Genomic DNA, 15,000 nt, shown 5'->3' with positions numbered 1-15,000 from the left:
ATATTTCTTTCTTTATTTCTGACATATTCAGCTATGTATATTTCTTTCTCTATTTCTGACACATTCAGCTATGTATGTTTCTTTATTGTAGCTTCAACCAAAATAATATCCGTCTATTAACCTATACCTGTTTTTATCATTCTGAAACATTTGACTCTTTTAAATGAAAGATCAAGAAACACGGAATAAAAAATAGATAAAATATAAAATCTTTAGAGGATAAAAAAAAAAAATACATTGCACTATTAGAATTATTATAGTATCTCAGCTAAGGTTAATGTCACCGACATGTACCGAATGACCTGGCCACATAATTTTTTTCTCGTTTTTTTTCTTCTTTTTACATTTGTTTTTTTACCCAAACACCTACCTGCTTTACCCCCTTCCTTGCTGTCCTTTGACACAAGAACAAGGTCGAAAAAGATACCTATTAAGGCGGGGTAAACGGAAGTACAGGCAGGAGAGAGAAGAACCTTCCTTAACACCTTACATAATGTACTGCATAATATATCTTGTTACTGAGGACTTGCATTGTACTGGGTTATCTTTATTTAGTAAGGTTACCCCTTTCTCTTTTCTGCCTGGGTGAGGAATGTCGACCTTGGCTATCGCTTAGTGTGGTGTGTCCTATTTTTCTCTCTCTCTCTCTTTCGTTTCCGTTGTCAGGTATTCGTGGTTTTTTTTTTTTTTTTCAATTTTTTTACTTTTTTCTTTTTTTTTCTTATTGGCTGGTGTGTCCTGTTTTTTTTTTTTTGTATTTGTTTTTTTTTGGGGGGGTTGTTTGTTTTTGTTTTTTTTCATTCTTGTTGTTTTGTTTTTCTTTATTGTTCATTACTACAATATCGCCGTATTTATTTCCATTAATTACTTTCGTTAACTACTTTTTTGCATATTTGTTTGTCTTATTCGTTGTAAACTTCAGCGTGTCGTGTTTTTGTTATTAATACTGTTGTGCATGTGTTTACTTGTTGATCATTGTTAACTAGTTCTGTAACGTTTTTTGTTTTGTTTTGTTTTGTTAACTTTAATATATTTCTGTTTTATTAATAATTAATAAAAATCATTTATTGTATTATTTATTCTTATTGTGAACAACACTTTATCGTCCCCAGCCTCTCAAGCACAAAGGATTATCGTCCCCAGCCTCTCAAGCAGAAAGGATTATCGTCCCCAGCCTCTCAAGCAGAAAGGATTATCGTCCCCAGCCTCTCAAGCACAAAGGATTATCGTCCCCAGCCTCTCAAGCAGCAAAGGATTATCGTCCCCAGCCTCTCAAGCAGCAAAGGATTATCGTCCCCAGCCTCTCAAGCAGAAAGGATCATCGTCCCCAGCCTCTCAAGCAGCAAAGGATTATCGTCCCCAGCCTCTCAAGCACAAAGGATTATCGTCCCCAGCCTCTCAAGCAGAAAGGATTATCGTCCCCAGCCTCTCAAGCACCAAAGGATTATCGTCCCCAGCCTCTCAATCAGCAAAGGATTATCGTCCCCAGCCTCTCAAGCAGAAACGATTATCGTCCCCAGCCTCTCAAGCACAAAGGATTATCGTCCCCAGCCTCTCAAGCACAAAGGATTATCGTCCCCAGCCTCTCAAGCAGCAAATGGTTATCGTCCCCAGCCTCTCAAGCAGAAACGATTATCGTCCCCAGCCTCTCAAGCAGCAAAGGATTATCGTCCCCAGCCTCTCAAGCAGAAAGGATTATCATCCCCAGCCTCTCAAGCAGAAAGGATTATCGTCCCCGGCCTCTCAATCAGAAAGGATTATTGTCCCCAGCCTCTCAAGCAGAAAGGATTATCGTCCCCAGCCTCTCAAGCAGATAGGATTATCGTCCCCAGCCTCTCAAGCAGCAAATGGTTATCGTCCCCAGCCTCTCAAGCAGAAACGATTATCGTCCCCAGCCTCTCAAGCAGCAAAGGATTATCGTCCCCAGCCTCTCAAGCAGAAAGGATTATCATCCCCAGCCTCTCAAGCAGAAAGGATTATCGTCCCCGGCCTCTCAATCAGAAAGGATTATCGTCCCCAGCCTCTCAAGCAGCAAAGGATTATCGTCCCCAGCCTCTCAAGCAGCAAAGGATTATCGTCCCCAGCCTCTCAAGCAGAAAGGATTATCGTCCCCAGCCTCTCAAGCAGAAAGGATTATCGTCCCCAGCCTCTCAAACACCAAAGGATTATCGTCCCCAGCCTCTCAAGCAGCAAAGGATTATCGTCCCCAGCCTCTCAAGCAGCAAAGGATTATCGTCCCCAGCCTCTCAAGCAACAAAGGATTATCGTCCCCAGCCTCTCAAGCACAAAGGATTATCGCCCCCAGCCTCTCAAGCAGAAAGGATTATCGTCCCCAGCCTCTCAAGCAGAAAGGATTATCGTCCCCAGCCTCTCAAGCAGCAAAGGATTATCGTCCCCAGCCTCTCAAGCAGCAAAGGATTATCGTCCCCAGCCTCTCAAGCAGAAAGCATTATCGTCCCCAGCCTCTCAAGCAGAAAGGATTATCGTCCCCAGCCTCTCAAGCAGCAAAGGATTATCGTCCCCAGCCTCTCAAGCACAAAGGATTATCGTCCCCAGCCTCTCAAGCACCAAAGGATTATCGTCCCCAGCCTCTCAAGCAGAAAGGATTATCGTCCCCAGCCTCTCAAGCACAAAGGAATATCGTCCCCAGCCTCTCAAGCACAAAGGATTATCGTCCCCAGCCTCTCAAGCACAAAGGATTATCGTCCCCAGCCTCTCAAGCAGAAAGGATTATCGTCCCCAGCCTCTCAAGCAGAAAGGATTATCGTCCCCAGCCTCTCAAGCAGCAAAGGATTATCGTCTCCAGCCTCTCAAGCAGAAAGGATTATCGTCCCCAGCCTCTCAAGCACAAAGGATTATCGTCCCCAGCCTCTCAAGCAGAAAGGATTATCGTCCCCAGCCTCTCAAGCAGCAAAGGATTATCGTCCCCAGCCTCTCAAGCACAAAGGATTATCGTCCCCAGCCTCTCAAGCAGCAAAGGATTATCGTCCCCAGCCTCTCAAGCAGAAAGGATTATCGTCCCCAGCCTCTCAAGCAGAAAGGATTATCGTCCCCAGCCTCTCAAGCACAAAGGATTATCGTCCCCAGCCTCTCAAGCACAAAGGATTATCGTCCCCAGCCTCTCAAGCTCCAAAGGATTATCGTCCCCAGCCTCTCAAGCAGAAAGGATTATCGTCCCCAGCCTCTCAAGCAGAAAGGATTATCGTCCCCAGCCTCTCAAGCACAAAGGATTATCGTCCCCAGCCTCTCAAGCACCAAAGGATTATCGTCCCCAGCCTCTCAAGCAGAAAGGATTATCGTCCCCAGCCTCTCAAGCACCAAAGGATTATCGTCCCCAGCCTCTCAAGCAGAAAGGATTATCGTCCCCAGCCTCTCAAGCAGCAAAGGATTATCGTCCCCAGCCTCTCAAGCAGAATGGATTATCGTCCCCAGCCTCTCAAGCAGAAAGGATCATCGTCCCCAGCCTCTCAAGCACCAAAGGATTATCGTCCCCAGCCTCTCAAGCACCAAAGGATCATCGTCCCCAGTCTCTCAAGCAGCAAAGGATTATCGTCCCCAGCCTCTCAAGCAGAAAGGATTATCGTCCCCAGCCTCTCAAGCACAAAGGATCATCGTCCCCAGCCTCTCAAGCACCAAAGGACCATCGTCCCCAGCCTCTCAAGCACCAAAGGATTATCGTCCCCAGCCTCTCAAGCAGAAAGGATTATCGTCCCCAGCCTCTCAAGCAGCAAAGGATCATCGTCCCCAGCCTCTCAAGCAGAAAGGATTATCGTCCCCAGCCTCTCAAGCAGCAAAGGATTATCGTCCCTAGCCTCTCAAGCAGAAAGGATTATCGTCCCCAGCCTCTCAAGCAGAAAGGATTATCGTCCCCATCCTCTCAAGCAGCAAAGGATTATCGTCCCCAGCCTCTCAAGCAGCAAAGGATTATCGTCCCCAGCCTCTCAAGCACAAAGGATTATCGTCCCCAGCCTCTCAAGCAGAAACGATTATCGTCCCCAGCCTCTCAAGCAGCAAAGGATCATCGTCCCCAGCCTCTCAAGCAGAAAGGATTATCGTCCCCAGCCTCTCAAGCAGAAAGGATTATCATCCCCAGCCTCTCAAGCAGAAAGGATTATCGTACCCAGCCTCTCAAGCAGAAAGGATTATCGTCCCCAGCCTCTCAAGCAGCAAAGGATTATCGTCCCCAGCCTCTCAAGCACAAAGGATTATCGTCCCCAGCCTCTCAAGCACAAAGGATTATCGTCCCCAGCCTCTCAAGCAGCAAAGGATTATCGTCCCCAGCCTCTCAAGCAGAAAGGATTATCGTCCCCAGCCTCTCAAGCACCAAAGGATTATCATCCCCAGCCTCTCAAGCAGCAAAGGATTATCGTTCCCAGCCTCTCAAGCACAAAGGATTATCGTCCCCAGCCTCTCAAGCAGCAAAGGATTATCGTCCCCAGCCTCTCAAGCACAAAGGATTATCGTCCCCAGCCTCTCAAGCAGCAAAGGATTATCGTCCCCAGCCTCTCAAGCAGAAAGGATTATCGTCCCCAGCCTCTCAAGCAGCAAAGGATTATCGTCCCCAGCCTCTCAAGCAGCAAAGGATTATCGTTCCCAGCCTCTCAAGCACAAAGGATTATCGTCCCCAGCCTCTCAAGCACAAAGGATTATCGTCCCCAGCCTCTCAAGCACAAAGGATTATCGTCCCCAGCCTCTCAAGCAGAAACGATTATCGTCCCCAGCCTCTCAAGCAGCAAAGGATTATCGTCCCCAGCCTCTCAAGCACAAAGGATTATCGTCCCCAGCCTCTCAAGCAGCAAAGGATTATCGTCCCCAGCCTCTCAAGCAGCAAAGGATTATCGTCCCCAGCCTCTCAAGCACAAAGGATTATCGTCCCCAGCCTCTCAAGCACAAAGGATTATCGTCCCCAGCCTCTCAAGCAGAATGGATTATCGTCCCCAGCCTCTCAAGCAGAAAGGATTATCGTCCCCAGCCTCTCAAGCACAAAGGATTATCGTCCCCAGCCTCTCAAGCAGCAAAGGATTATCATCCCCAGCCTCTCAAGCAGCAAAGGATTATCGTCTCCAGCCTCTCAAGCAGCAAAGGATTATCATCCCCAGCCTCTCAAGCAGAAAGGATTATCGTCCCCAGCCTCTCAAGCACAAAGGATTATCGTCCCCAGCCTCTCAAGCACAAAGGATTATCATCCCCAGCCTCTCAAGCAGAAAGGATTATCGTCCCCAGCCTCTCAAGCAGCAAAGGATTATCGTCCCCAGCCTCTCAAGCAGCAAAGGATTATCGTCCCTAGCCTCTCAAGCACAAAGGATTATCGTCTCCAGCCTCTCAAGCAGCAAAGGATTATCGTCCCCAGCCCCTCAAGCTCCAAAGGATTATCGTCCCCAGCCTCTCAAGCAGAAAGGATTATCGTCCCCAGCCTCTCAAGCAGAAAGGATTATCGTCCCCAGCCTCTCAAGCAGCAAAGGATTATCATCCCCAGCCTCTCAAGCAGCAAAGGATTATCGTCCCCAGCCTCTCAAGCAGCAAAGGATTATCATCCCCAGCCTCTCAAGCAGAAAGGATTATCGTCCCCAGCCTCTCAAGCAGAAAGGATTATCGTCTCCAGTCTCTCAAGCAGCAAAGGATTATCGTCCCCAGCCTCTCAAGCACCAAAGGATTATCGTCCCAGCCTCTCAAGCAGAAAGGATTATCGTCCCCAGCCTCTCAAGCAGCAAAGGATTATCGTCCCCAGCCTCTCAAGCACCAAAGGATTATCGTCCCCAGCCTCTCAAGCAGCAAAGGATTATCGTCCCCAGCCTCTCAAGCAGCAAAGGATTATCGTCCCCAGCCTCTCAAGCAGCAAAGGATTATCGTCCCCAGCCTCTCAAGCACAAAGGATTATCGTCCCCAGCCTCTCAAGCAGCAAAGGATTATCGTCCCCAGCCTCTCAAGCAGCAAAGGATTATCGTCCCCAGCCTCTCAAGCAGAAAGGATTATCGTCCCCAGCCTCTCAAGCAGCAAAGGATTATCGTCCCCAGCCTCTCAAGCAGAAAGGATTATCGTCCCCAGCCTCTCAAGCTCCAAAGGATTATCGTCCCCAGCCTCTCAAGTACCAAAGGATTATCGTCCCAGCCTCTCAAGCAGAAAGGATTATCGTCCCCAGCCTCTCAAGCAGCAAAGGATTATCGTCCCCAGCCTCTCAAGCAGAAAGGATTATCGTCCCCAGCCTCTCAAGCACAAAGGATTATCGTCCCCAGCCTCTCAAGCACCAAAGGATTATCGTCCCCAGCCTCTCAAGCACAAAGGATTATCGTCCCCAGCCTCTCAAGCACCAAAGGATTATCGTCCCCAGCCTCTCAAGCAGCAAAGGATTATCGTCCCCAGCCTCTCAAGCACCAAAGGATTATCGTCCCCAGCCTCTCAAGCAGCAAAGGATTATCGTCCCCAGCCTCTCAAGCAGCAAAGGATTATCGTCCCCAGCCTCTCAAGCAGCAAAGGATTATCGTCCCCAGCCTCTCAAGCAGCAAAGGATTATCGTCCCCAGCCTCTCAAGCAGCAAAGGATTATCGTCCCCAGCCTCTCAAGCAGCAAAGGATTATCGTCCCCAGCCTCTCAAGCAGAAAGGATTATCGTCCCCAGCCTCTCAAGCAGAAAGGATTATCGTCCCCAGCCTCTCAAGCAGAAAGGATTATCGTCCCCAGCCTCTCAAGCACAAAGGATTATCGTCCCCAGCCTCTCAAGCAGCAAAGGATTATCGTCCCCAGCCTCTCAAGCAGCAAAGGATTATCGTCCCAGCCTCTCAAGCACAAAGGATTATCGTCCCCAGCCTCTCAAGCAGCAAAGGATTATCGTCCCCAGCCTCTCAAGCAGCAAAGGATTATCGTCCCCAGCCTCTCAAGCAGAAAGGATTATCGTCCCCAGCCTCTCAAGCACAAAGGATTATCGTCCCCAGCCTCTCAAGCAGAAAGGATTATCGTCCCCAGCCTCTCAAGCACAAAGGATTATCGTCCCCAGCCTCTCAAGCACAAAGGATTATCGTCCCCAGCCTCTCAAGCACAAAGGATTATCGTCCCCAGCCTTTCAAGCAGCAAAGGATTATCGTCCCAGCCTCTCAAGCAGAAACGATTATCGTCCCCAGCCTCTCAAGCAGCAAAGGATTATCGTCCCCAGCCTCTCAAGCACCAAAGGATTATCGTCCCCAGCCTCTCAAGCACCAAAGGATTATCGTCCCCAGCCTCTCAAGCACAAAGGATCATCGTCCCCAGCCTCTCAAGCAGAAAGGATTATCGTCCCCAGCCTCTCAAGCAGAAAGGATCATCGTCCCCAGCCTCTCAAGCACAAAGGATTATCGTCCCCAGCCTCTCAAGCAGCAAAGGATTATCGTCCCCAGCCTCTCAAGCAGAAAGGATTATCGTCCCCAGCCTCTCAAGCACAAAGGATCATCGTCCCCAGCCTCTCAAGCACAAAGGATTATCGTCCCCAGCCTCTCAAGCAGAAAGGATTATCGTCCCCAGCCTCTCAAGCAGAAAGGATCATCGTCCCCAGCCTCTCAAGCACAAAGGATTATCGTCCCCAGCCTCTCAAGCACCAAAGGATTATCGTCCCCAGCCACTCAAGCACAAAGGATTATCGTCCCCAGCCTCTCAAGCACAAAGGATTATCGTCCCCAGCCTCTCAAGCAGAAAGGATTATCGTCCCCAGCCTCTCAAGCACAAAGGATTATCGTCCCCAGCCTCTCAAGCACAAAGGATTATCGTCCCCAGCCTCTCAAGCAGAAAGGATTATCGTCCCCAGCCTCTCAAGCACAAAGGATTATCGTCCCCAGCCTCTCAAGCAGCAAAGGATTATCGTCCCAGCCTCTCAAGCAGAAAGGATTATCGTCCCCAGCCTCTCAAGCAGCAAAGGATTATCATCCCCAGCCTCTCAAGCAGAAAGGATTATCGTCCCCAGCCTCTCAAGGAGAAAGGATTATCGTCCCCAGCCTCTCAAGCAGCAAATGATTATCGTCCCCAGCCTCTCAAGCAGAAAGGATTATCGTCCTCAGCCTCTCAAGCAGAAAGGATTATCGTCCCCAGCCTCTCAAGCACAAAGGATTATCGTCCCCAGCCTCTCAAGCACAAAGGATTATCGTCCCCAGCCTCTCAAGCAGAAAGGATTATCGTCCCCAGCCTCTCAAGCAGCAAAGGATTATCGTCCCCAGCCTCTCAAGCACCAAAGGACCATCGTCCCCAGCCTCTCAAGCAGAAAGGATTATCGTCCCCAGCCTCTCAAGCACCAAAGGATTATCGTCCCCAGCCTCTCAAGCAGAAAGGGTTATCGTCCCCGGCCTCTCAAGCAGAAAGGATTATCGTCCCCAGCCTCTCAAGCACAAAGGATTATCGTCTCCAGCCTCTCAAGCAGCAAAGGATTATCGTCCCCAGCCTCTCAATCAGAAAGGATTATCGTCCCCAGCCTCTCAAGCAGAAAGGATTACCGTCCCCAGCCTCTCAAGCACAAAGGATTATCGTCCCCAGCCTCTCAAGCACAAAGGATTATCGTCCCCAGCCTCTCAAGCAGCAAAGGATTATCGTCCCCAGCCTCTCAAGCACAAAGGATTATCGTCCCCAGCCTCTCAAGCAGCAAAGGATTATCGTCCCCAGCCTCTCAAGCAGAAAGGATTATCGTCCCCAGCCTCTCAAGCAGCAAAGGATTATCGTCCCCAGCCTCTCAAGCACAAAGGATTATCATCCCCAGCCTCTCAAGCAGCAAAGGATTATCGTCCCCAGCCTCTCAAGCAGAAAGGATTATCGTCCCCAGCCTCTCAAGCACAAAGGATTATCGTCCCCAGCCTCTCAAGCACAAAGGATTATCGTCCCCAGCCTCTCAAGCAGCAAAGGATTATCGTCCCCAGCCTCTCAAGCACCAAAGGATTATCGTCCCCAGCCTCTCAAGCAGCAAAGGATTATCGTCCCCAGCCTCTCAAGCAGAAAGGATTATCGTCCCCAGCCTCTCAAGCAGCAAAGGATTATCGTCCCCAGCCTCTCAAGCAGCAAAGGATTATCGTCCCCAGCCTCTCAAGCAGCAAAGGATTATCGTCCCCAGCCTCTCAAGCACAAAGGATTATCGTCCCCAGCCTCTCAAGCAGAAAGGATTATCGTCCCTAGCCTCTCAAGCAGAAAGGATTATCGTCCCCAGCCTCTCAAGCAGAAAGGATTATCGTCCCCAGCCTCTCAAGCACAAAGGATTATCGTCCCCAGCCTCTCAAGCACCAAAGGATTATCGTCCCCAGCCACTCAAGCAGCAAATGGTTATCGTCCCCAGCCTCTCAAGCACAAAGGATTATCGTCCCCAGCCTCTCAAGCACAAAGGATTATCGTCCCCAGCCTCTCAAGCAGCAAAGGATTATCGTCCCCAGCCTCTCAAGCACAAAGGATTATCGTCCCCAGCCTCTCAAGCAGAAAGGATTATCGTCCCCAGCCTCTCAAGCAGAAAGGATTATCGTCCCCAGCCTCTCAAGCAGCAGAGGATTATCGTCCCCAGCCTCTCAAGCACAAAGGATTATCGTCCCCAGCCTCTCAAGCACCAAAGGATTATCGTTCCCAGCCTCTCAAGCACAAAGGATTATCGTCCCCAGCCTCTCAAGCAGCAAAGGATTATCGTCCCCAGCCTCTCAAGCACAAAGGATTATCGTCCCCAGCCTCTCAAGCACAAAGGATTATCGTCCCCAGCCTCTCAAGCAGCAAAGGATTATCGTCCCCAGCCTCTCAAGCACAAAGGATTATCGTCCCCAGCCTCTCAAGCACAAAGGATTATCGTCCCCAGCCTCTCAAGCAGCAGAGGATTATCGTCCCCAGCCTCTCAAGCACAAAGGATTATCGTCCCCAGCCTCTCAAGCAGCAAAGGATTATCGTCCCCAGCCTCTCAAGCACAAAGGATTATCGTCCCCAGCCTCTCAAGCAGCAGAGGGTTATCGTCCCCAGCCTCTCAAGCAGCAAAGGATTATCGTCCCCAGCCTCTCAAGCACAAAGGATTATCGTCCCCAGCCTCTCAAGCACAAAGGATTATCGTCCCCAGCCTCTCAAGCAGCAAAGGATTATCGTCCCCAGCCTCTCAAGCCGCAGAGGATTATCGTCCCCAGCCTCTCAAGCACCAAAGGATTATCGTCCCCAGCCTCTCAAGCACAAAGGATTATCGTCCCCAGCCTCTCAAGCAGCAAAGGATTATCGTCCCCAGCCTCTCAAGCAGAAAGGATTATCGTCCCCAGCCTCTCAAGCAGCAAAGGATTATCGTCCCCAGCCTCTCAAGCACAAAGGATTATCGTCCCCAGCCTCTCAAGCAGAAAGGATTATCGTCCCCAGCCTCTCAAGCAGAAAGGATTATCGTCCCCAGCCTCTCAAGCAGAAAGGATTATCGTCCCCAGCCTCTCAAGCAGAAAGGATTATCGTCCCCAGCCTCTCAAGCAGCAAAGGATTATCGTCCCCAGCCTCTCAAGCACCAAAGGATTATCGTCCCCAGCCTCTCAAGCAGAAAGGATTATCGTCCCCAGCCTCTCAAGCAGCAAAGGATTATCGTCCCCAGCCTCTCAAGCAGAAAGGATTATCGTCCCCAGCCTCTCAAGCAGAAAGGATTATCGTCCCCAGCCTCTCAAGCAGCAAAGGATTATCGTCCCCAGCCTCTCAAGCACAAAGGATTATCGTCCCCAGCCTCTCAAGCAGCAAAGGATTATCGTCCCCAGCCTCTCAAGCACAAAGGATTATCGTCCCCAGCCTCTCAAGCACCAAAGGATTATCGTCCCCAGCCTCTCAAGCACAAAGGATTATCGTCCCCAGCCTCTCAAGCAGAAAGGATTATCGTCCCCAGCCTCTCAAGCAGCAAAGGATTATCGTCCCCAGCCTCTCAAGCACAAAGGATTATCGTCCCCAGCCTCTCAAGCAGCAAAGGATTATCGTCCCCAGCCTCTCAAGCAGAAAGGATTATCGTCCCCAGCCTCTCAAGCAGCAAAGGATTATCGTCCCCAGCCTCTCAAGCACAAAGGATTATCGTCCCCAGCCTCTCAAGCACAAAGGATTATCGTCCCCAGCCTCTCAAGCAGCAAAGGATTATCGTCCCCAGCCTCTCAAGCAGCAAAGGATTATCGTCCCCAGCCTCTCAAGCACAAAGGATTATCGTCCCCAGCCTCTCAAGCAGCAAAGGATTATCGTCCCCAGCCTCTCAAGCAGAAAGGATTATCGTCCCCAGCCTCTCAAGCACAAAGGATTATCGTCCCCAGCCTCTCAAGCACAAAGGATTATCGTCCCCAGCCTCTCAAGCACAAAGGATTATCGTCCCCAGCCTCTCAAGCACAAAGGATTATCGTCCCCAGCCTCTCAAGCACAAAGGATTATCGTCCCCAGCCTCTCAAGCAGCAAAGGATTATCGTCCCTAGCCTCTCAAGCACAAAGGATTATCGTCCCCAGCCTCTCAAGCACAAAGGATTATCGTCCCCAGCCTCTCAAGCAGAAAGGATTATCGTCCCCAGCCTCTCAAGCACAAAGGATTATCGTCCCCAGCCTCTCAAGCAGAAAGGATTATCGTCCCCAGCCTCTCAAGCAGCAAAGGATTATCGTCCCCAGCCTCTCAAGCAGCAGAGGATTATCGTCCCCAGCCTCTCAAGCAGCAAAGGATTATCGTCCCCAGCCTCTCAAGCACAAAGGATTATCGTCTCCAGCCTCTCAAGCACAAAGGATTATCGTCCCCAGCCTCTCAAGCACAAAGGATTATCGTCCCCAGCCTCTCAAGCACAAAGGATTATCGTCCCCAGCCTCTCAAGCACAAAGGATTATCGTCCCCAGCCTCTCAAGCACAAAGGATTATCGTCTCCAGCCTCTCAAGCACAAAGGATTATCGTCCCCAGCCTCTCAAGCAGAAAGGATTATCGTCCCCAGCCTCTCAAGCAGCAAATGATTATCGTCCCCAGCATCTCAAGCAGCAAAGGATTATCGTCCCCAGCCTCTCAAGCACAAAGGATTATCGTCCCCAGCCTCTCAAGCAGAAAGGATTATCGTCCCCAGCCTCTCAAGCACAAAGGATTATCGTCCCCAGCCTCTCAAGCACAAAGGATTATCGTCCCCAGCCTCTCAAGCACCAAAGGATTATCGTCCCCAGCCTCTCAAGCAGCAAAGGATTATCGTCCCCAGCCTCTCAAGCACAAAGGATTATCGTCCCCAGCCTCTCAAGCAGCAAAGGATTATCGTCCCTAGCCTCTCAAGCAGAAAGGATTATCGTCCCCAGCCTCTCAAGCAGCAAAGGATTATCGTCCCCAGCCTCTCAAGCACAAAGGATTATCGTCCCCAGCCTCTCAAACACCAAAGGATTATCGTCCCCAGCCTCTCAAGCACAAAGGATTATCGTCCCCAGCCTCTCAAGCAGCAAAGGATTATCGTCCCCAGCCTCTCAAGCAGCAAAGGATTATCGTCTCCAGCCTCTCAAGCACAAAGGATTATCGTCCCCAGCCTCTCAAGCTCAAAGGATTATCGTCCCCAGCCTCTCAAGCAGCAAAGGATTATCGTCCCCAGCCTCTCAAGCACAAAGGATTATCGTCCCCAGCCTCTCAAGCAGCAAAGGATTATCGTCCCCAGCCTCTCAAGCAGCAAAGGATTATCGTCCCCAGCCTCTCAAGCAGCAAAGGATTATCGTCCCCAGCCTCTCAAGCACAAAGGATTATCGTCCCCAGCCTCTCAAGCAGAAAGGATTATCGTCCCCAGCCTCTCAAGCAGCAAAGGATTATCGTCCCCAGCCTCTCAAGCAGCAAAGGATTATCGTCCCCAGCCTCTCAAGCACCAAAGGATTATCGTCCCCAGCCTCTCAAGCACAAAGGATTATCGTCCCCAGCCTCTCAAGCAGCAAAGGATTATCGTCCCCAGCCTCTCAAGCACAAAGGATTATCGTCCCCAGCCTCTCAAGCACAAAGGATTATCGTCCCCAGCCTCTCAAGCAGCAAAGGATTATCGTCCCCAGCCTCTCAAGCAGCAAAGGATTATCGTCCCCAGCCTCTCAAGCAGCAAAGGATTATCGTCCCCAGCCTCTCAAGCAGAAAGGATTATCGTCCCCAGCCTCTCAAGCACAAAGGATTATCGTCCCCAGCCTCTCAAGCAGCAAAGGATTATCGTCCCCAGCCTCTCAAGCAGCAAAGGATTATCGTCCCCAGCCTCTCAAGCAGCAAAGGATTATCGTCCCCAGCCTCTCAAGCAGCAAAGGATTATCGTCCCCAGCCTCTCAAGCAGCAAAGGATTATCGTCCCCAGCCTCTCAAGCAGCAAAGGATTATCGTCCCCAGCCTCTCAAGCAGAAAGGATTATCGTCCCCAGCCTCTCAAGCAGAAAGGATTATCGTCCCCAGCCTCTCAAGCACAAAGGATTATCGTCCCCAGCCTCTCAAGCAGAAAGGATTATCGTCCCCAGCCTCTCAAGCAGCAAAGGATTATCGTCCCCAGCCTCTCAAGCAGCAAAGGATTATCGTCCCCAGCCTCTCAAGCAGCAAAGGATTATCGTCCCCAGCCTCTCAAGCACCAAAGGATTATCGTCCCCAGCCTCTCAAGCACAAAGGATTATCGTCCCCAGCCTCTCAAGCAGCAAAGGATTATCGTCCCCAGCCTCTCAAGCAGCAAAGGATTATCGTCCCCAGCCTCTCAAGCAGAAAGGATTATCGTCCCCAGCCTCTCAAGCAGCAAAGGATTATCGTCCCCAGCCTCTCAAGCACAAAGGATTATCGTCCCCAGCCTCTCAAGCAGCAAAGGATTATCGTCCCCAGCCTCTCAAGCAGCAAAGGATTATCGTCCCCAGCCTCTCAAGCAGCAAAGGATTATCGTCCCCAGCCTCTCAAGCAGCAAAGGATTATCGTCCCCAGCCTCTCAAGCAGAAAGGATTATCGTCCCCAGCCTCTCAAGCACAAAGGATTTTCGTCCCCAGCCTCTCAAGCACAAAGGATTATCGTCCCCAGCCTCTCAAGCAGCAAAGGATTATCGTCCCCAGCCTCTCAAGCAGAAAGGATTATCGTCCCCAGCCTCTCAAGCAGCAAAGGATTATCGTAATAATGATAATGATGAGGACTGACAAAATCATAATATCAATAACAATGATAATAATAATAATAATAACAATGATCATGGCAATGATAATGGCAACACTATTAGTAATCATAGATATAAAGATTAAAAAAGTAACAAGAATTGCAACAGCAACAACAATAATAATAATAATAAAAGAAGATTAATTATAATGATAATAGCAATAATGATGATTATACTAATGATAATCATAATAACAACAATAATAATGGTGATGATTATGACGATAATGATAATAATGATAATAATAATAACTATAACTATAATAATACTAATACCAATACTACTACTACAATCATAATATCAATACTGACAACAATAATAATCATGATAACGATACTAGCAATAACGATTATAGTAAAGACAATAATAAGGATAATAATACCATAGAATGATGATAATGATAGTGATAATAGTAATGATGATAATGATAGTGATAATAGTAATGATGATGATAATGATAGTGATAATAGTAATGATGATGATAATGTAGTTAGTATGATGATAATAATAACAGCAATGGTAATAGAAACAATAATAATAACAATAATAGTAATGATAATGATGATTATAATAATAATAAAATAATTATGATAATAATGATGATAATAATAATAATGATAATGATAACAATAATAGTGATAGTGATAAATGCAATGATGATAATAGTTACCCCTACTGGGCAATAGGGGTATCTGAGGCAATCATTTAAAAAATTCCTGGAACCGGATCCTTGTCCAGAACACCAAAATCTAACGTTATCTTAGCTAGACTAAGACACTCCCCTGCTAAACAAATAACAAACAAACAAACTACCCAATGCTACCAAAAGCATAACTTCTTTGGCGGAGGTAATGATAATGATAACAGCAATAACAATAGTAATAATAATCATAATACTGATATATACACAATAATAATAATAATGATAGTAATAATAAA

The 15,000-nt window shown here is 48.7% G+C and overlaps 1 protein-coding gene across 1 annotated transcript in view; it reads left to right on the top strand.

Moving 5' to 3' along the window:
* Nucleotides 1-15,000, top strand: part of LOC138860269 (serine/arginine repetitive matrix protein 1-like) — a 41,542-nt gene that overhangs the window by 3,295 nt on the left and 23,247 nt on the right. Inside the window, exons 2-8 of the mRNA XM_070117468.1 lie at nucleotides 1,928-2,063; nucleotides 3,445-3,693; nucleotides 4,262-4,406; nucleotides 5,288-5,421; nucleotides 8,126-8,372; nucleotides 9,182-9,315; nucleotides 9,496-9,600. Of these exons, the coding sequence (XP_069973569.1) occupies nucleotides 1,928-2,063; nucleotides 3,445-3,693; nucleotides 4,262-4,406; nucleotides 5,288-5,421; nucleotides 8,126-8,372; nucleotides 9,182-9,315; nucleotides 9,496-9,600 (1,150 nt within the window). The remainder of the gene's footprint in view (nucleotides 1-1,927; nucleotides 2,064-3,444; nucleotides 3,694-4,261; nucleotides 4,407-5,287; nucleotides 5,422-8,125; nucleotides 8,373-9,181; nucleotides 9,316-9,495; nucleotides 9,601-15,000) is intronic.

Source organism: Penaeus vannamei, chromosome 40 (assembly GCF_042767895.1).
Source record: "Penaeus vannamei isolate JL-2024 chromosome 40, ASM4276789v1, whole genome shotgun sequence".
Taxonomy (NCBI): Eukaryota; Metazoa; Arthropoda; class Malacostraca; order Decapoda; family Penaeidae; genus Penaeus; species Penaeus vannamei.
This window is presented reverse-complemented; position numbering and strand designations above follow the sequence as displayed.